General features: G+C 28.4%; 1 protein-coding gene across 2 annotated transcripts in view; it reads right to left on the bottom strand.

Moving 5' to 3' along the window:
* Positions 1-23,712, bottom strand: part of LOC100199481 (HBS1-like protein) — a 130,987-nt gene that overhangs the window by 97,935 nt on the left and 9,340 nt on the right. For both annotated transcript variants that reach the window (XM_065809185.1, XM_065809184.1), the window contains exon 4: positions 10,114-10,245. In XM_065809185.1, coding sequence (XP_065665257.1) covers positions 10,114-10,245 — 132 coding nt within the window. The remainder of the gene's footprint in view (positions 1-10,113; positions 10,246-23,712) is intronic.

Genomic DNA, 23,712 nt, shown 5'->3' with positions numbered 1-23,712 from the left:
ATTAAAACAAAGAGATGAATTGTAATAATTACAATTCATAACGCAATTTAATTATTAAATTGCGTGGGAGAAACCCTGTCTGGCGGATTTGACTGACGTAGTTTCCTTGTGGAAATATAAGTATAGTCTAAACGGTTTTTTTATGAGCATATTTGAGGTGTTTTTTAAAGTATAAGTTGAACAAGGAATTTTTGTAGAGGCAGTTTTTTTAATAATAATGAAAGCTACCAACAGAACACAGCTGGTTTTCTCAGTGCTGCAAACAAAAACCTTCTAAGTCACTGACCTAGAACCTTTTAGTTTACAGACAATATTTCAGCTCTCTATTTAACGTGTACGGAGAGGTCTGATTTAGAATGTTTTACTATACAATGGTGGAACTGTCTTCAAAGAACAAATTTTCATCAAAAAGTCAAATATTAAAAAAAATGACTTAAAACATTTTTGTATACATTGATTCATATGTAATAATAAGCAAAGACATACATTGAAACACGTGGACTGTAGACACATAGATAAAAGCACATATAACATACATTAAAAATAAGCATGTAGAAATCATAATTTGTAGGTTATAATGTTAAAAAAAAGAAAAATGAACAAACAAAAAGTACTGATGATAATCTTTTAATCAAAATTAGTTTAATGATATTTATGTTAACTTATGGTAATTATGCACATAATTACACTTCACAATTACGCATAATCAAGTAAATATGGATGTTACAAATATTGAAAATAAATGATTAAGTGTATTTATTTGAAAACTATTTACAACCTTACTTTTAAATTATTTTATTATTTTTTTTTTTTTAATTGTAAATTTGATAAGATCTTGATATAATTTACTTATTCAAGTTTAACAAAATGATTAACAAAAAATATTGACTTATTTTTTTAAACATCTTCACTCCCAACAAGGCTGCAAGCAACCACTATTAGAGGTGGAAATTACTGGAAGAGAAAAGATAAAGTTTATAAAACAAGATAAGGAATAACAGACAACATGAAAGATTGCAAATTATATGAGTCAGGAAAACAAGATGAAGGGAGCAAATTTTAAAGGACTGATTTTCGAGGAAAAAACTTGATGAATAAAAATTTTTGGAGCACTTAACAATAGTCACAGTAAAAGGATCAGACTTAATTGAATGACAAGTAACACAAGAATGAACTTTAGTAGATAGCACAAGCTAGCTCTTTAGAGCAGCCCCTATTATAGTATTAATAGAAAAGAAAAAGAGAAGCAACATTACAACCATGTGACAATGGTTGAAGGTTGGCTGCAAGAGCAGGTCCAACTATGTTTACAATGCATTTTTCCACCTTGCCTAAAAGAGAAAGCGCATCATTAGAAGATTCGCCCCAGATATGGCGAAACTATTCCATACAAGGACAGATTTGAGATTTATAGAGATAAAGAATCCGAAGTAAGAAAGTGGCAAGCACAATAAAGAGATGAAACTTTAGCAGATGCTAATTTTGCAATGGATTTGATATATGGTTTCCAAGAAAGATCCAAGAATGGATTTGATATATGGTTTCCAAGAAAGATCCAAGAACAGATTTGACAAGAAAGTTTCCAAGAAAGTAAGAATTAATCCTAGTAAGACTCATTGAGTACACTAACTTTCATAAAAATAGGAAGATTTAGATTTTTGCAATAACAATTAACTGAAAAAATTGAGTTTTAACTGAGTTAAAGTTCACCAGCCACTGAGAGCCCCATGCTGTAGCAGAAGTGAGACTTTTTAAGCTCAAATGCCCCCTCCAAGCAATTAGAGTGTGTTGGCTTCTTATCAAGACAAGAATAAATGGAAGTATCATCAGCAAACAATGCCACCTTAGATGTAAGAATTGCTAAGAAATCGCTAATGTAAATTAAAGAGTATAGGGCAAAGGATAGAACTTTGAGAAACCTTTGAAGTTAAAGGAAATGTGCTGTCGATTGAGGACAACTTTTATTCTAAGAATGGTAAGGAAGGATTCAATAGTCTTAAGGATTGTTAATTGATACACTGTAAGGAGAGGTAAGGATGTTACTTGATACACTGTAAGGAGACACTGTAAAGATGTTACTTGATACACTGCAAGGAGAGAGCTTATAGAGAAGACAGCATGCTAAACTTTATGAAAGGCTTTAGAAGTTTCAAGAGAGATAGCCTTATTGGTTGTTACCATTAACAAATCAGCATTAGAACAAGAAGATCAAAATCCATATTGATGATCAAAAAGTAAGTTATTAGATTCAAAATGAGAGATTAAGTGTTTTTTATTCAAAGACTCAAAAACCTTGCTTATGATAGTAAGAGGTCTTATGGGACGGCAGTTAGACGAGTCAGATCGCTATTCAGAATTTTTGAAAATAGATACTGCTTTCCAGCAGGCTTGGAAAACAAGACTGATAATTAGTTTTGACTAGTTAAATAATTAATTAGTTAAATGATTAAACAGTTGGCTTGTTAAATAGCTTTGAAAGTATTGACGACAGCTCTGGAGAACACTTCAGCAAAACTTTAGCAGATATGTTGTCTGAACCACAAGCTGTAGAAGAGTCTAAGCAGGAAATCATTTTAGATGTAGAAGCTGGAATGATACGAATGTCAGGCAATGGATCAACCTGTTTGTCGGCTATATCAGGTAGGATGTGACTACCGGAATCAAGAGATGATATTTGGATTTAGGTGAGGTAACAAAATTTGAACCATACAAGAGAATGATGAATAACAAATTTGCCCTTATTATAGACACTGTTAATGATTCTCTAAAAGTCTCTAGAGTCTAATTTTTGTGATAAAATATGAGAGTTATTGGCCTGAGAATAGCGGGCCTAGGCATTTGATAAAACCTTTTTACAATGGTTTCTAGCAATAGCAAACAGACACCTGTTTTCTGGAGAATTGTTTTACTGATAGATATGAAAGTAATGGTTACAATTTTAAATTGCAGCAGCAGAATGAGAGGAAAACCATAGAGTGAGGCTTGACTTGGACTTGTAAAGAAAAAGATTTCTACCCAAGGGCTATCACAAAGAAAATCACGGAAAGAGTTCCAGCCAGCTTTTAGGTAGTTGTAAGAGGTACAATGATATGGGGCGATAGATAGATTTTATAGGTGAAGGGGGGGGGGGGGGAGATTCTGATAATGAATAAAAATGAGATAATAGCTTTACAGAGATGAAACCATGATCTCTGTAGTGAGCAACCCAGGTGAATGTGGAGAAACTGACCACTGACTAGGATCAGAAACAGGACATAAGTCAAATAGAGAAGGTAAATGATCTTACCAGTTGGAAAGTTGACTATTTGTGTTAGAGATTGAGAAAGGCAAAAGTTATGGGCCTTAATGTCTGCAGAGTCACTGACACTAGAGCCAAGCCATTCAGTGTGATGAGCATTAAAGTCACCAACATCAACGATATTGGCTGAAGGAGAAAGAGAAAGGGCTTGATCAATTTGATTAGAAATAACATTTAAAAAAATGCAGTCTAGAGATGAAAGAGAGCGATATAGAACAAAGAGAAAAGGCAATAGAGTAGTAGTGAATAGAATATTAGTGAATGATAGATTTAGAGAACTTGGTGATGATGATGTTTTTTTGTGTTTTATTGTTTTTGGTACTTTAGTAATTTTCAAATTTGTAAAAGAACTTGAGTCAAAGCACAGATCGTACTCAGTACACTATTTAATAAACCGAGCAATTGCCTCATTATTACTAACAAACCCTAAGCTGTAACAAAGGGCTCCAAGTGTGGCCTTGATAATGCACACCAAAAGTACAAACAAGGACACCAATCCATATGCAACATGGCACTGTTAGTCCTCTGATATTTTATAGCTGTTGATGGAATCAGCCTCTCTGAGAGCTACCACAGAGTTCAGGACCTGACTACTAGCCAGCCTCATATCCATAAAACTGAGTTTTAGAGCTGTACCCTCATTAGGAGATAGTAGAATGAGTTGCCTAGTCATAAAAAAAGAGACGCAAGCAAAACCCATACAGGAGTCAGAAAGATCCAGCATTCAACATCCTAAACTGGAAACAACGTATTATAAATACATCTACACCAGCCTAATAGAGGAAGAAAGGGTGCGAGACTGGTCAACAGATAGAATCTGTTTACCCCATTAGTGTTTGCCTAGGAGGCCTTCTACAAGACAGTAGCCGGATGCATTTAACATCTGTTGAAGATGAGTATTTTTATCAAGACACTATCTCTAGCCTTTACTCAACTAAAAGCCCCAAGGCGTGTTTTAAGTCATAGTTGGTTTCTCATTACCTTTGCCTAAAAAAGGGTATCCTACAAGGGTATCCTACAAGGTTACATGTTACCATTAGCAGGATAACCTGACCTGACAATCAAACATTTACACAACAAACAATGTAAATAAAAAAATTAACTAACCTAAATTTAAATTAATTAAGCATTAATTAACATTAACATTTTCACATTGAATAACTTTTATTGTTATGCCCTTAAAAAAAAACAAAAAACTAGTACCTCATTGAATAACAAACAAATTTTAAAATAAAATTGAAAGAACAAGCATTTCTTACACATCAATCACCCATAGAGACTAAGTATTATTACATTGGGACAAGATGTGATTTTATTAGAGACAAGATAGAATTTGCTTACATTAGCTTACATTGAGTTGCTTACATAAGCTTGGGTTGATGAAAATGAAATTTTAAGTCGTATGCAGAGTGACCTCATATTTTGTTGGAAAAAATTAGGATAATTTAGGATAATTTAAAAAAGTTTACAAGATTTTTTAAGAAAATATTTCTGGTAAACTTAAAAATATAAATTAAATTTTTTGAAAATTTTAGAATGATTTTATAAAATTACACTCAAACAATTTTATTTTTATTAAAAACATTTTAAAAAGTGAAAAAATGTTATTATAAGATTAAACCATTTATTTAAAATAAACTGATATACATATAAAAAGATTAACTTGAGACTAATCTATTTGATAAATGCATTAAAAATTTGTATTTCAAAATTGTTGACTTAATAACTAACACCTGTGCCATAAAATTTAAAACTAGGTTTAATTAGCAATAACTCATAAGTGATAAAATAATTAGTATTTAATAAGATAAAATAATTAGTATTTAATATCAAACTATAGCTCTATCTTTCCTTTATCAAGTAGCATATAAATTGTCTGATTATTTTTTGTTTAAATAACAATTTAAAATGTCAAATCAGAAAGCCTTAGAAAGTAGTGTGTACAATTTTTATCAAAAAAAGCATGAAGATGGAAAGTATGTTGTTTCAAACCATTTCAAGATGGAAGGCTACTCTTAAGCTACAATTTATTGTTATATGAACAGTTTCAAATTAAGAAAAATGTTTAACCATCGAAGAGGTGTGTCACTCTCAAAGGCTTAAAAAAATATGGCTTTAACAAAGAATAGGCTTTTAAAATGCATTAAAAAGTCTATTCTTTGTTATAAAAGAAAAAAAAATCAGCTAGAACTCCTAAATAGAGGCTTTGGGTCGCCAAAAAAAGTAGTCAACTTTCAAAATACTGTGACCAATTTATTATTGATGATGATTCCTACTGTACTTTGTCAAACAGCACACTGATTGGTAATAATACATACTATTCAAATGATCAAAATTTGACACAAGACATTGTTAAGTAACATAAAATTGCAAAATTTGAAAAAAAAAATTCTTGTACGGATGATGATTCTGACATTGCAAAAATTCACTGAAAACCCAAAAGATTTGTTCAAAAAAAGGACACACCAAAAGGACACACCAGCAATTTTCACCAGCACACTTGCCAGATGCTTATTCTACAGAGGATTTTTAAGCAAAATGTGTTCAAAGACCGATTAGGCTGTGAGCATCGGATTTGTTATTGTGCCAATAGACTTGACCTAAATGCTGTACAAAAGGTGGTACAAGGTATCAATACCAGACTTTACCAAGTTCGAAGATATGGAATCTTGTGATAAATTTTTTTTATTTTCTTATTTTGCATATTTTATTTTATGTACGAAAAATCCTTTTTTTTATCATATTTATTTAAGTTTTTATTGAAATTTAAAACCAGTCTCAAATTTTATGGCACAGGTGTTAATTTTGATTTTCTATTAATGATTTCTGCTTTTCCGTTTAGAATGCAAACTCATCTGCATCTGAAGCTGAAGCATGGTACATTTAGGAGTGTATGGGACATCAAGAGTGTGAAGCTGAACCATGGTACATTCAGGAGTGTAAATTTGTTCATTAAAACTAGTAATCTACTTAAATATTTAGCAGCTTAGTATCACAGTTAAATTTTGAGGCTTTCAAGAAACTTTTGTTTCTTTCTAAAAATAATTTTCCTGTATCTTTGTCCTACCTGTTTATTTCTCATAACCAATTTGTATGATTTTAAGTTCTCACTACACATATGTTCATGCAAAATTCTTTATGCAACAAGATAATTATCATCCAGAAAGTTGATCATTTATACTAAATCCACACTTTGCTTGTGCTTGGCCATAAGACAATATTAACAACAATTGAGAAATTTTCCTTGAATCTGAAAATCTTTAAACTGTGAGACATCTGTATATTTAACCAACAAAGAATCCAATCTATCACTTTCTTTTTTAAATTCAAGAAATTTCTCCCTGTTCTCTTTTACAGCAGTAGTTATGAATTGTGAAAACTGCAATTTGGCTTGATCAGTAGCTGACAATGATAACTTTTTGTATGCAACAAACTTCAGCAATAACTTATCAAAATAAAGTTTAAACGCCTCTGCCATGTATAAAGATTATAAACATAATAAGTATCTGAAATCAGCACATTTTTCAACCATGTTTGTACATTGTAACTAAAAACTACCAAACTTCAACTTTAAATTTATATATTTGCGCATAAGACATACATTGTTTATGTTTGCTAGCATTAACATGTTTTTCTAATGTCTTTGTAGAAGACCTGCAACAGATATAATTTTATAACATACTTTTTATATTACAAATACAAATAATTGGGGCATTTTTGTACCAATTGTTTATAATTATTGTCACTTGAACAATGATCTTGAAGTTTAGCTTTATATTTGACTGAGATTTTCTAAAAACACCAAAATATTTTTCATCAACTTAATTAAAATAAAAATATTTAAAAAAAAATTTTGATTCCTAGAATTGCAAATGACAAAATTAAAAAAAAAAGCAGAATTAGAAATTAGAATAAAAAATTTTATCAGTTAAAAATGTAAAAATGATGTACCCATTATTAACATAATAAGTGCATTTTTTTAGATCAAAAGCAGGTGAAAGCAGGTGAAAGCAGGTGAAGCAGGTTAAAGCAGGTGAAAGAGAGGTTTTGATAATAAGTAGATAAAATATTTTAAATATATTAAATATATATGTACATATTTATTTGAATTTTGTGAATATGTGAAAATATGTGATGAAAAAAAGTGTTAAATATACTTTTATACAGTTAAATATCATTTAAGTTTGTTATGTACACAGCACCACCTTTGTACCACAATCGAACCACCATAGCTGGTGGTTCGATAATCGAATACATATCGGTAATAATAAAAAATAAAAAATTTAGAGTAAATTATGTAACTTAAAATATTAATTATTTTTTATTAATTTTTTTTTTAACATCTTTCGCCCAACAAAGCTGCAAGCAACCACTATTAGAGTTGGAAGTTACTGGAAGAGAAAAGATAAAGATTGTAGAGCAAGATAACGATTGACAGACAACTTAAAGGATTGCAAATTATATCAATCAGGAAAGCAAGATGAAGGAAGCAAATTCCAAAGAACTGATGTTCGAGGAAAAAAACTAGAGGAATAAGAGTTTTGGGAGCATTTAGGAACAGTCACAGAAAAAAGATGAGATTTAATTGAATGACGAGTAACACAAGAATGAATTTTAGTAGATGACTGAAAAAATTGAGTTTTATCTGAATTAAAGTTCACCAGCCACTGTGAGCCCCATGCTGTAGCAGAAGTGAGATCCTTTTCAAGTTCAAATGCCCCCTCCAAGCAATCAGAGAGTGTTGGCTTCTTATCATATCTTCTTAGATAAAACCTATCGGTTATTACTGTTAGCAAATTAGCTGTAGAACAAGAAGATCAAAATCCATATTGATGATCAGAAAGTAAGTTATTAGATTCAAGATGAGAGATTAAGTGTTTGTTAATTAAAGATTCAAAAACCTTACTTATGATAGGAAGAGGACTCATGGGACGGTAGTTAGACGAACCAGATTGCTCTCCAGAATTTTTGAAAATAGGGATAACAGGTGCTACTTTCCAGCAGGCTAGAAAACAAGTCTCTGATAAGCACTTGTTAAATAGTTTTGAAAGTATAGATGACAGTTCCGGAGAACACTTCTGCAAGACTATAACAGGTATGTTGTCCGGACCATAAGCTGTAAAAGAGTCTAAGCAGGAAATCACTTTAGATAGAAGCTGGAATGATACGAATGTCAAGCAATGGATCAACCTTTTTGACGGCTAAATCAGGTAGAACGCAACTAGTAGAATCAAGAGATGATATTGATGAAAAGTTCTTAGTAAACAATTCAGCTAAGTTAATAATAGCAAACAATTCAGCTTAGTTAATAAATAAGCGAAACAAAGCACTTTTTCAAATTTCTTGAATTACACTTTTTCAAATTTTCTTGAATTACAATAGTCAGCTACTCGCTGTACTTGCCTAACTTCTATTTGATTTTTAGTTATTCAACTTAACAAAAAAAATTGCATAGAATTCAGGTCAAAAGTTATTTTTAACATCAACAACATCAGATTATTTTTAAGTATACACAAAAATGGGTATAAAATGTTAGACAAATGGCTTCAAAATATGCAAATCTGTATTTAACTTTATATCATGGACATTATTAGGTATTCTACAAACTATACTACCAAACTACGTATTTGATTCCTATGTAACATTTATTTCAACACTATATATTATAACATATCTTGTATATTATAACTTATATTATAATTTATAACATACTATAACATATATTATATAACATATTATATTAGAGTAATTTCATGTAGAATAAGTGTTAAGAAAAATGCCACCATTGTTTTGAGCTAGATTTCACATATCTTAAAGGGCTTGTGAATATTTAAAAAAACTTGAGATATTCAAGCTTCAATTGTGAAGAATTATGACAACTGATTTGTACATTTTGTGTGGTGCTATTAACAATAAGTAGTAACTTTTGTCAAGTAATTACAATGAAGATGAATAACAATGACAAAATTACAAAATTTATAAAATACTAAATTAAAATAAACTTTAGAAAAACAATAAATATAAGATAGGAGAACCTGAAGAAATCTTATCATTGGGTAAAAAAGATTATAAGAAAAATAAAGTGATTTTTTTTAGATTTTGGTTTGGAGTTCATTATGTTAGATTAAAGTCCTTCAACTGTATTAGCTTCTCTAAATTTACAACTAACGAATAAAAAATAGCTTCAGAATATCAAACCATGATGAGGAAAAATCTTGTAAGTATTAATTAGATCTCTCTGTAGGTCAACTATTATATCCATTTGATGCCATTGACTGACTGATATAAAATCACGAAAATATTTTAACAAAGATTTTCTTGTATAATTTTTGATTGGATGTGAGTGAAAAAAAAAGGAGCAAAAAATTGGATTTTAATACTAAAACCAAAGCATGCAGTTGATTGTTAATTTTGTGTTATTAACAAACTTAACTATTAGTATAATGTAGTTATCTGTAGAAGAAACAAAAATAACTTCTAATTAAAATAACTAACTTAATAGAAATATGAGTAGATATAGTAAAGCTAACCAATTAAAAGAGCAGAAATATGATGAAATTAAAATGATGAAATTTCTTAGGAATCCGATACTTAGGGTCATTTTTATTGCTTGCTTAGGCATTCTTTTCTCAAGAATTTAAGTTCATTTAAATAAAAAATAAAATTTTTGATTAAATTGATTCCCAACTTAAACTTAATATTAAAACTCAGCTCAGATAGAAATGTCGGTAGCAGGTAAATAAATTGTTAGCATTATTCTATTATACTATAAAATGTGTCAACTAATTTTTCATAATTCTATTAAAATTAGATACCTTTGTTGAGTAATTGATCCAAAGCTTGCTTAATATCAAAATTTTGATTTATGACTACTTTAGCAATTAAATCTTCATCATATGTTTCACCCAATATATCTTGAAGATGTTCAATACACAAATGCAATTTTTCTAAAAAAAAAATAAAAGTAATAGTTCTAACATGTTAATAATGAAATCTAAAAACCAATATTACTTACCAATAATAATCTCTAATATTTACTTTTTATTAATTTCTTTTTTTTTTTTTTTATTGCTAACAAAAAAATTATTAAAAAGTATTTATTAGGCTTAAGGAGATGTGGGTATCAATAGGTTTACAAAGCAAAAATGATTTAGAAAAGTAATAACTCAATCAATCGAAAGAAAATTTGGGTAGTTAAGGAATTTAGAAAGAGTTATTGTCAACACAACAAGAAGCAGTATTTATTAATAACATACAGTTTGGTTTTAGCTCAGGAAATGGAAGAAGTGATGCAATAATATCTGTAAAGCAAGTTTAAAAAAGATTTTCGAAAAAAAAAAAAACTTTTGTAGACTTTGCAAAAACTTTTGACAAAATACCGAGAGAAGTAGTGTGGTGGGGTTAAAGGTATTAAGGTAAGGAAGAATGGTTGGTAACAGTTATTATGGCTATGTACGATAATGTAACAACTGCAACTAAAACGAAAGTTAAATAGTGTCATAATTTTGAAGTAAAAAGTTGCATCATCCCTATGCTCTTTATCATTGTTTAGAAGTCCTTTCCTTTTTATTATGATTACTTATTGATTGGAAAGCTCTAATAGAATAAGAGTTAGTTAATCACTGGAGCTGCTTTATGTATACAGAGTTTGTTTGATTGCAGAGAAAAAAGAAGAATAAATACTTTTCCTTGTTGGAACGAGAGTATAGAAACAAAAACAAAATGATAAATATAATTGAATCCAAGGTTACGCATTGTAAAGCCAAGAACAAGCAATTAGAAAATACTGGAAAGTGGTTAAGTGAAGTGTATAGAAAAGGAGTCAATCTCTTTTGTTTGTACAGAGTGTACACAATAGGTTCACAAAAGATACAGTGATAAGATGCTTTTCATATGTAAAAAATATACTTTTGATTAACACAGACAAGAAAGAGACTAAAATAAACAGTGATGGAAAATTTGTTTTCTCAAAGATACAGCGGAGCAGGAAAGGCAATAACAGCAAGAGTAAGGTGCATCTGGGCCAAGTTTATCTCCACTTTTAATAACAAGTATTACATCATTTAAGTTTAATACCAGCAAAGAAGATGATTAGAAGGATCTGTGGTGTGGTCTTTAAAAGACCACACCACACATCCTTACATCATAGACAGAGATTGGAAATAATGAGAGATTGGATATATATAATAATAATGAGATATCAGATATTAATATAATAATGAGTGTATTGGATATATAATATAATAATGAGTGTATTGGATAGGATAAAAGATGACTAAACACAATTTTCAACTTACACTTGGTAAAACATCTAGTTTATAATTAATCAAATTACTTTTAAACTATTATTAATGAATGCTATTACCTCAACTTAAAAAAAATCAAATGCAAAAATCAAAAATGAAATAAATGAAAAAGGTAAAGATTTTTCAGAATCAGAATGCTATAATAAAATAGACATTAAAACATCTTCTAATTGTTTTATAATGTAATAATATAATTAATAAAATAAAAAGATCATATACAAAACTTTACCAACAATCAAACTGTATGTTCATTAAACCTTTCCAAAAATAAAATTTGCAGAATTAGTACGATTATACTTTCTAAAATAATTATGAAATTGTGAACATACTTCATCTTATTCAGTTGTAAAAATCCCAAGTTGCTACAACCTGGTTCAATTCTATCAGTGATATATACTTTTTTAATTAATATTATTTTTAAATTTCTAACTTTTGATATTGTTGATTTCTACTAATCCATAAGCAAAAAAAAGCATTTCTTAACATCACATTTTTTTAGCAACAAATTTGGTGATCTGGTTATTGATTCTGAGCATTAGTCATTGATTTATCATGCAAGAAAAACAATAGAAAAACAGACATAAAACTTATATCCTGATTAACACCCTGATAATAGTAATATATTACAAAGCTTGTGCACAAAATAAGAAAAACTATTTTATAATGATCAAGTTTGGATTAAGAAATCAAGCAGGTTAATCAATGTTTTGATGGGAGCCTTTGACAGTGCAGTGGAAAAATGTATATTACATAAATATAAAATAAAAGATTTTCTTATAACACAGTGTAACATTAAAATTGTAAATTACATTTATGTCATAATGTCACAATCTGACTGTATTCTAAGCCCATAAATTTAAAATGTAAGCTAATGTAAGCTCCAATAATTCTGCTAAAACTTCTATCATTAAATTCTACATGGTATAAGCGAAACATTTAAAATTTAAATTTGCAAACTGTATAAAAGCATTTATTATTGGTAAGTGTAAAAACAAAACTGAGCTATCAAAGGAGGTTTAGAAATTAAACGATGCAAATTTAAACCCTGTTTTTAAATGAATAATAACTAAACAGGCAATGGTTATAACCTAACCACAAAATTTTCTAATGTTTTTTTTTTTTTTTAATTTTTATCATAACATGTAAACATTATGGTTTTTAAAAAAAATAATAATTTAGAAAAACGGAAAAAGTTAGAAAACTTAAAAAAAAATAATTTAATTGATAGATTGCCTACCCAAATCAATTGGTAGATTGCCTACCACAAATCAAACCCTCACACAGAGTGCCAAGAATGTGGTTTTTTGGAAAAAATTCATAAATTTGTTAATTGTTAATGAAATCTTGTGAACATTTTAGTATCTTACTTTTTTGGGCCGAAGAATCTGATTCTGAGGTTAAATTTTACTTGTGTGCTCAGACCCAGGGAATATGACAACATTGGGGAAGGGGGAGGGGCCTTGAGAGTCACGCCCTTACTATTTTTAATTTTTTCAAATAAACTATAAAATATAAATTAAAAAGTAAAATTATTTTTTAATAATTTGTCTGCCACCACCCCCTTGCCCCATATAACAAATGCCTAGGTGGTTTTAGAGTCAACTTACATGATTCTGGGATGTGGAATAACTAATATATGGGTAATTGCTGACTAATATAATTATTGGAAAAGAATATCATATCCTATCCAAAATGAAGTATTTTTGAGTTCATAATAATTTAATATTGCGCACTAACATATACAGATATAAGTTTTATTGATTTTATATGGTTACAGAAAACATTCTTGAATTATCACTTTTTTTCTCCCTAAACGCGTTGTTCACATCTACTTTACACCCTCTTGTGTTATGTCCAAGTTTTCCATATGCTCCATATTGCATAAGTCTTTTTTTACTGGCAATTGGATGTGTTCTTATTATCAATCGAAAGTAAATATCATGTGTATTTATTTGCAATGACATCTGTCTTGTCTTACAACTTGTTCCTGATTATAAGCCCTTATGTATTTATTCCAACTTTTGCCTGATTGCTTAGAGTACTTGGCAATTGGTGATCCACCTGTAATTACAAGCAGTTCCCAGACATGTGCGCACATTTAATGCAAGCTGGGCCTAAGCATAGCCCGTTAAATACCTGTTTATGGAATATCGTCAACCCAAAACCAACTTCTTTAACTTTATCAGAACCAACTTTTTTGCTTACATCAACATGCTAAGGAGTATATTGAACTTAGATAACAAAGCCGAGAAGCTATCTTGGTCTTCTGTATTAAGAATTACAGACCAGATTGACTCTCTTTCTTTTGGGCTAAACAAATGATTTGCTATTGGTCCATTGTTAGTGTTACCACCACTAGAAGTAGAAGAACCAAGCATTCCTGTTTTCTCACATACATTGTGAATATCTTTTCTTTTTGCTGTCTTCAGAGCAGTTTTTACCCTTATGTCCTTCTTAGACCGTGTATGGGTGTGTTGGCCCACAATGTGATATAATAAGCTGTTGAAGTAGAATGGCAAAAAATCTTACATCTGATTCAACAATAGGTTCATAGCATTGCCCATGTCTTTCAGCATCTTTGTAGGAGATTTCAGCATTTTCTAGTTTTCTTCATAAAGCTACACAATCACCCACTAATAACTTTTGCCATCAACCATACTTTTCTCTGTTTTTACAAATATTTGTAAACCATTTTCTGAAAGAATAGGCTGAGTTTTATTTTTAGGCAGTTGACTCAGAGTTGGTTTAAAATACTCCTTTACACTCTCCCTAATTTCTTTTGCTTTAACTAGAGTAACAGGCCTGGCAAAATTAATAGAGTTAGAGATTGGATTAGTCCAGATTACTTGGTTTTTTGAATCTTTCATTTCAAGGTGACACCAAAAGCATCATCATCGTCATCTAGGGGTGATATAGGAGAAAATGAAGCTCCACAGGCTAAAAGAGAACAGAAATCAAAATGTCAAAAGGTGAAAATTTAGCTTTTGACATTTACTTGAATTTCTTAAGTATCTAATAGATTATAGTATATTAAGTTATTTGGGACACTCTGTAGCTATTATCATTCAATTCAGTGATCAACCTGAAAAATGTACCTACAACAAAATTCTGGATGATTTTGTGGAAAATCGTGGAAAAAAATGTGAATGAACAAGAACTAAATGCAAATGAACAGGGAGTAAATAAGTCAGAATACTTAAAAGAAGTTGTCAATAATAGATGTGAAAAAAATGGGAGAAGGAGAAAGGAATAAAACTTCCAACAATATCTGTACAAAGAGCAACTTCTTTAATCTGCAACTTGGATCTATAAATAAATATCAGGTATAAGCAAATACTATATATTTTTTTCAAGGAGCTGAGACTTGAGCTTTTCCTAAAACTAAAGTTGCCAACAATTTTTTAAAGTTAGATTATATCTAATTTTAAGAAATGAAAAAAATAACATCAAGAAAATTGAAAGACATGTAAAAAATATTCAAACAAAAAGATATAGTTAGATATTATTCCTGAATTGTCTGTAAAAGTTGATTTTCATAATTATGTAACCTTAAATATCAACACATCAAACATTTAAATTCAAATTTAAATTATTCAATTTCCGGGGATAACCAGACTGTGGAATTTTTACATATAAAAATATAAAGCCTATATTGTAAGAAACAATTGAGTTTATTTGCGGCCTACTGTGGCCTTTTTTTTTCACCGTCATTTTGTCCTTTTTTTAGGTCCAAACAAAAACTACACAAAATAAATGTTTAGATTTCAATTTTTCTTTTTCTTTAAGTAATTCACAATTTAAATACTATTTCCAGATCAGGATAGAAAAAATTTTTTAAAATCCATGGAGTAGTTTTTGATGTACGGCACTTCAACATTATTGTTAAAAAAATAGTATTGATACAATTTTAACATGAATATTTTGCACTTTTTTGTTCAACTTCAAACAGCTATAAAAACTATTTAAAAAATGCGATAAAAAAATGGTTTGATGAATTTCAAAAAATAATTTTTGGACTGACCTACATATGTTCTACAAAATATAAATTTACTATTTAAAGTTAAAAAATAAAAAAGCCAGAAAAATGAATTTTTTCATGTTTTGGGCAGCACACTGTGCCTCAGTCTATTTAGCAACTTTCCTTGTATGTTCTACCCAGGCTTGGGTAGAACATACAAGGAGTGCTGCATGTTCTATGACTCTGCTTCTTTTCCCGTGCTTTATGAACAAAAATCGCAAGTTTTGAAATTTTTTTTTGATCAAATTTGCCAACCTAAATCCAAAACAATTACAGCAATTACTTTTCAATCATCTTTCATGATTACAAGGTTATTGCATTACTATCACTACTCTATTACCGGATATACCCAGTGGTACCAAATGGGTACCACTGGGTACCCAGTGGGCAACGGACATAAAAAAGCTGTTTAAGGTTCAGTTCAAATGACGTTCAAAGCATTCAAAAGATAATCAAAACACTCCAAAGACATCTTTAGTTCATCCCATGCCTATTGGGTAAAGCATGCAACCATTAAATTTAAAATGATAAAAAAAATTTAAAAAAATGAAAAATAATTAAACTAATGCAAAAAACTTCAATATTTATTTTAATCTAAGAAACTTAAAGAACTTGAATGATATAATGGCAAAAGTCTAGTTTGCAAGAATTCCTTGATGTAAAGATCCAAATTTAAAGTTGACAATGTGACAAAAGCTCGAGATCTCAAACTGCAGCTGCATATTGCTTGCCACAAAAGAAGTTTCTTACCAAAATTTATTCAATGATTTATACTTGACCTTGTTGCTGACACGCCCATGAACAGTAAAAGTGTAAAATTTTGGACCTGGGAACAATTGAAGTGTAAAAGTTTGACATGTATGTTTCAGCATCCATATTTATGAGACTATCAAACTTTGTGAGCATTTTATTGTGTGAAGCCAAGCAAATAATGTTCCCTTTATATTTATTTATATATATATATATATATATATATATATATATATATATATATATATATATATATATATATATATATATATATATATATATATATATATATATATATTTATCTATTATAATATTATGAACCTTTTACTGAATTTATAAGATGTGCTTTTAGTTGAAGATTTTTTTAATTATCTTAACTACAAATTGTTGTAAAAAAAATGTTTTCAAAATATATAACAAATATACACAGATAAAAAGTATACACAGGTCTAATGATAACAAAAACATTGACTGGGAATATAACAAAGATTAAAAAAAACAATGATATTTTAACATTGACTGAGAATATAACAAAAATTAAAAAAAACAATGATATTTTAACATTGACTGGGAATATAACAAAGATTAAAAAAAAAAACGCTAAAGAATCAAAATTTGAAAAAAATTCAATAATTTTTGTGAAGAATTTTAGCATTTACAAAATTTCTCCCATTCTTCTAATAATAAGTTTCAAATAATTAATTTTAGTAATAAATAAATTATTAATACAAAAAAAAATAATTAATTATATGAATCAATTGATTTTTAGAACAATGGCAAATAAAAAAAAGTATTATCTTTTGAAGTGCCAGCTCGCACTTAGCAATACATTACTAGCTCTCAGAATATTGCAGAGTAAAAAAAAGAAAAGAAAGCACAAATTTTGGATTCTCTCATTGTTCAAAAACCATTGTAAAAAAGGAGCATTTAACACACTTATTCCTGAGCTATGACTCCAATGACAGAGAATTTTTTCATTGTTTTTACAGAATGTCACCTGAAAGGTATGAACACTTGTTGTCAATGATTGCACCTAGCATTACAAAAAAGTAATGTCGAAGCCGTCAAACTATATCACCCTCAGAACAATTGACTGTGAACTGAGATACTTGGCTACTGGAGATTCACAATAAACACAAGCTTTTTACTTTAAACTGGGCAGAACAACAATATGCAACATTATAAATGAAACCACAAAGGCCATTTAGGATGTGTTACAACCATGTTATCTAAAGGCACCAAGTACATCAAACGAGTGGGAAAAATTGGCAAACCAATTTAAAAATGAATGGAACTTTCCTAATTGTATTAGGGCCATAGATGGAAAACATGTACGTATAAAAGTTTCTAGTTTGAGGGTATCAGCATGGTTTTGATAGTCATATGTGATGCAAGATTGCTTTACTTTGGTAGATATAGGTAGCTACAGCAGATATAGCAATGCTTCTTTATTCAATAAAAGTAAAATGAGTAAAGCTTTCAAGAACAACTTATTTAAACTAAAAACCGACAGCTATCAAATGGCACACAAGTACCACCAGTACTAGTTGGTGATGATATTTTTGCATTGAAATTATGGTTAATGAAGCCTTTTCCTGGTGAAAATTTGACAATCAAAGAACGTATTTTTATCTATCAATTTTCTTGGACTAGACGAACAATTGAAAACACATTTGAAATGATGGTAGTTGAATGGAGATTTTTAGACGTCTAATAAAAGCGATTAAGCGATTTTCAATAAAACCCCAAAAAATATTGAAAACATTAAAAAAGCTGCAATGTTTACATAACTATTTAAAGATCAATGACGGCATTAACTATGTACCATCTGGTCTGTTGATTTAGAAACAAATTCTGGTGAAGTTATACCTGGAGACTGAAGGAAAATAACACTTAAAGGTAATGCTTTACATATTTTACCTCGATGTATAAGCAATCTATACACAACAGATGCTAACACTGTAAGAATAACAGAGTATTTTAATCATCAAGTGGATCCTTGTCAAGGCAATATAACTATGTAACTAGCTATGGGCACAATCTAGCAGGAAATAGAATTTTTTTGGAACAATGAAAAAAAAAAATCTTTTGTTTGTATATATAATATATTGAAATAATGGTTTAAATAATTTATAACAAAATGTTAAACAACAAACAAGTTGTATATCAATCAACTATATCTGGATATTCCAGAGCAGCTAAATATTGCTGTATGTTTATTTTAGCAGCTGCTTAGGTTATAGGAGGTTGTCTTTTGATTGTAGCACAAATAGATTTACAAACATGTGTAATATCGTTGCCTTCTTCATGTGCATTAATTCCTAATGTTGCATTAATATTGTTCATAGTACTAAATATTGCATCTTGTATTTTTGTATTTTCAACAGATAGAGATCTTTTAAATTGCTTTTTTCTAATATTTATAGGAGATTTTATTTCATTTAACAACTTTTGTTGATTATTAAATGTATTTGATTTGTGTGTATTAGACAAAAAATTTAACACACTTGTATTTTCACTTAAATTTTCATTTTCTACTTCTGTCTGATTATTAACTTCTTCATCATGGTTCATAGTATCATAACTTATACAAAACATAGGTGATTCTGTTGTTAATTCTGTTGTTGTTGCTCCAACATTAGTTGTGGTATCTCTATGGTCAATGTAAACATTTAACCACTGCAAAAAATCGTAATTTTTACTTATAACAATTCGCCCTGAGCCAGAAGGAGTACTTTTTTTTTTTACTTAAAAAGCGTCCATAAGCCAATCTTATATTTTTGTACTTTGATTCACATTCTTGGTCAGTTAAATCAAACAAAACACTAATGGCTGTCCAAGGATATTTTTTTATAATATGGTTCTTAAATTCAGTATCGAATTTGTCGTACAGCACAGAATACTTCTGCAATTCCTGCATAAAGCTTTCTTTGCTAAATTCTTTGATAGATCTTTCTTGTTCAAGTTCCATTTTATGTTGATATGTAAAAATCTATATTTTTTTTTAATATTCCATTGTTGAAATAGTGAACCAATCATATTTTAGGGTCGGGCAATATTTGTCATAGAGATTTTTTCTATCTCTGCAACACCTATGGCACGACCATAAAACAGTCTTGCAAGACAAAACTTGTCGCATGACTTATGTTTCCCCATGGTTGCACTGTCTTGCGACAGTCCCACAACCATTTTAGATATATGGAAACCAACCAACATTTTTATTAAGAGAAATATTTTAACTCATTTGTTGATGTTTTTAATCAATACTATCATTACTTAATATAATTACGCAAAAAAATAATTTTAAAATTTGTTAGTAACAAGTTTTAAAACGAAATTCATAGTTCCAAATTTAACAATTGCATGCTTTAGTATAATTTTTAAGATATGAATAACCTTCAATCATTAAATTGCGCATAAAATAATTCACCAGAGGAAGGGGGGGGCATTTTCAGGACATTTTTCAAAGGGATTTAGTTTTTTATAATGCTTTATAACCATAGGCCTGAATTTAAATTCACCGGTGGGATATTTGGCAAGGGGGCCAAATTTACTGTTTACATACATTCACTGACAAATACGTATAACATGCTAGGAGTGCTGCTACATTGACTGACTAATAGGTAGAACCAGGCATGTGGAACTGGAGCCAGGGAGCCGCTGTTATTTGGTAGAGCCGGAGCCACAAAAATCAAGCGGCTCTCGACTTTTAAAGGTGCTTTTTAAAGGAATAGAATGTATGTTTTTGCTGTAGACAAGTTCATTAATTGTTTAACTAGTTTGTTGAATGAATTGTATTTGAATTTCTATTTTTTTAAAACATTTTTTCTAACAGTTACAATCTTGCCAAAACATAATAAAAATGAATATTTTAATGACTTTGTACTCAACAAAATACAAAAAAATGCTTTATTAAAAAAAAAGGCAAGTAAATTATATGTGGAAATATTCTTACAGTATTACATATACTGCTTTATATTATATTTTTATACTGATATTTTGCTGTGAATTTAAATTCAGACCTATGGCTATGAAGCATTAAAAAGGTCTAGGTTATAAAGCGTTATGAATTACACATTTTACAAACAAAATGGCAATTTCACCCATACATTCAGCAATTTAAGCTTAACAAAATCTTTAATCATTTGGAATATTTAAATTGTTATTTGATGTTGTCAATGGGGTGTTTATTTACAAAAAATTATTTATTGTAAAAGAAGAAATGTTAAACGCATTTGTTTTAATCTTATTTTTATTTTTTGATTGAAATAAAACAGACAGTTGAATAACTTTTCTTTTCAATAAGTAATTTCGATATGGTTTTGAAGATCAAAAATTCATATTTAACCATAGTTATAAGTAAGATCGAGTTTGGAAGCGAACAAAGGCGCATTGTTTTAACTATTTCAAACTGTTTTTTCTTGTTTCTGTACTTCCGAACCTGCACAGAAAGATTGTTGTTGTTAGCATTTGCCTGTTATTTTACCAAGTTGTTTTGTGTTTTCATTAAAATTGCTTTTTCTTGATTTTTTTTCTGGTGTTTTCAATTGCGTGGTGAAAATTGTGCAATATGTGGTTGTTCAGCTTTAAGAAGACAAAATGGACACAATATTTTTTTTTACCAGAAACAGCTGGATCCACAGAACTTTGTTTATTATGCCACCAGAATCATCATATTCAACTATTACCAGAAGTATACAGAAATTTGCTTTATTGTGGAAATGTTTTTTGATTGTTCAAATGTAAATAACAGCGTTGAAAATATAACAAAAAAAAAGCCATTTTTAAAACGTTATAAATCAGTAGATCACTTTCTTAGTTGACTGAATCACTAAAATGATAAATTGTAGAAAGTATCTATAGATCAACAAGCAGGAAGCCTTGACAAGAGCTTGAAATTAACAATGTTTATTTCTTTACAAATTTACAAAGATTTTCAAATTCATTCAAAGAAGTTGTTTAAGTTTTATATCGAAATAATGTTCTATTAGCGAAAGATTTGCAGAAGAGATATTCTATCAGAGATTTTAACTACAATATCAATGCAATCAAGCCACAGTTTTCAGTTTTTCGAATAACTGGTAATGTTCAATATAATGGCAAAATAAAAATTAAAGTCGCCAATTTACATTAAAGACCAACATTAAGCTCTAAAATTTTCAAATTTGTTTATAAGTAAACAAAAATATTTATTTATAAAACAACAAAATTTTAAAAACATTATTTGTCATTTATTTACATAATTTGTATTTGTTTTTATTTTCTTAATTTATATTTGATATTTACATAAAAATAAGTGGGTTTTTTTGTTTTTTTTTAATTTGCTACAAAATTTCAAAACATAAACAAAATAAAAACTTTTAATTTTAACTTAATTAGAATAACTATTGCTGGCTTTTTATTTTCTTCTATAACTATTTTACATGCAAATATAATAGGAAACTATCAACCTTTATACTTGTCAGTAGTCAGAAAAAATAAGGTATCAGTTATTTTGAGTTTTTGTACAGAAAAAAACACTCCCTTCCCTTGTATGCTTTGGGTAAACCCACTTATATATACTTGTGTACATAATTTTAGATGCTTTCTTGCCTTAAATCTATTTTTGGTTTCCTAAAGTTATATTATCAAAAGAAAGCATAAATTCATTGCTATTTACTTATAGAACAATTTTCGATCACCAGTTCATAATAATAAAATAAATCATTACTGACTTTAAATTTTTCAAATATAAAACTTATTTTTTTCTAAAGATGTTCAACACCATTTACTGATAAATTAAATTTCTTGCACAAGATTTTTTTCAAGAACTGCTTTCTTATATCAAATAGCAGATACGTGTCAATTTTTAATAAACTTGCAATATCTTTATTTATTCATTACACTTTTAGCAGTATCATTTTATCAATAGAATTCTTTCTCCTATAAATGTTTAAAGAACATTTGCCAGAATTTTTTGGAATATGCCTTGATGCAAAGCCTTGTTTACTTTAGAAGCTAATTATATGCATGTTGTTTGATATAATTATTTACTTAAGAAGCAAAGAAACCTATATTTGTAGCTAAGTTTATATCTTTGTTTTAAAAACTCCTTTAACCATATCAAACAAACATTCCAAATCACTATTTAAATTAAAAGCTTTACATATTTTATAAAGTTGTGCAGGTTTGCCGGGTTGTTGCGCAGTTTTAAAGTTAAAATCAAAAAACAATGGAAATGGTCCATGTTTGCAGACTATGTATTCTTATGACTATGATTTAACTTTGAAGGAGTGTAAAATGATTTTGCAATACTTTTTAAAGAAATAATTATTTTCTTTTTATGTATTTGCAAACTAATTCATTACACAAAAACGTTAAGATTTTACAAAAATCTTTTTGATAAAAATAAAAAAATTTGATAAAACATCAAAACATCAAAAACAAAAACAAAAAAACTATTTATATTCTAAATAAAAAAATTACATTAAAAACAGCAAAACAAAAACATTTTATTCAAATATTAAATAAAAAAGATAATTAAAATAAAAACAACAAAAGAACTTTTCTTCTAAATCCTAAATAAAATAATTCATACATAAAAGTGTTTGATGAACAAAAAAGTATAGCAATTTTAAAAAAAAAAACACTTTTATTTTACTAGCGTGAAAGCACTGGCCAAACAAAGAAGAATGATTATATATATATACATATATATATATATATATATATATATATATATATATATATATATATATATATATATATATATATATATAATAAAAAAATAAAATTAAAAGTTTATTTTTATTTTGTTTTTATTTTATTGTAATGATTGATTTATTAGACTTGAAGCAAAGATCAAAAAAAAACAATTTAATTCTGATAAAAAATATATGATTTAATTTAAAAATAATTTAATAAAAATATATAATTTTATTCTGATAAAAAAAATATACAATTTAATTAAGATTTTAAAAATATATAATTTAATTTTGATTTAAAAAATATATTTAAGCTTATTAATATTAATGTTAATGCTTTGGTTTTAAAAATATTTAGCAATATTTAAAAATATTACTAAATATTTTTAAATGAATTAGCTTAATATTTAAATTTTATTTGTTTTTTTAAAAAAATTAGCTCATTTCTATCGTAATTGTTTTTTCAGTTTTCCTTCCTGATCATTTTTTTTTTTTACTCAAAATCAAATTTTAAATTAACAGCTGCATCAAAAATTTGCACAAAACGTGAGTTAAACTTTTTTTTTTATAATGCAAGTTAAATCGCAGCAATTTTTTTTTAATAAACGATATATACAGCAATATAATTTTAATAATAAAATAATAAACTTTTAATAA

The sequence above is a fragment of the Hydra vulgaris genome, chromosome 11 (genome assembly GCF_038396675.1).
Source record: "Hydra vulgaris chromosome 11, alternate assembly HydraT2T_AEP".
Taxonomy (NCBI): Eukaryota; Metazoa; Cnidaria; class Hydrozoa; order Anthoathecata; family Hydridae; genus Hydra; species Hydra vulgaris.
Note: the sequence above shows the minus strand (reverse complement) of the source record. Positions and strands in the feature narration are given on the sequence as shown.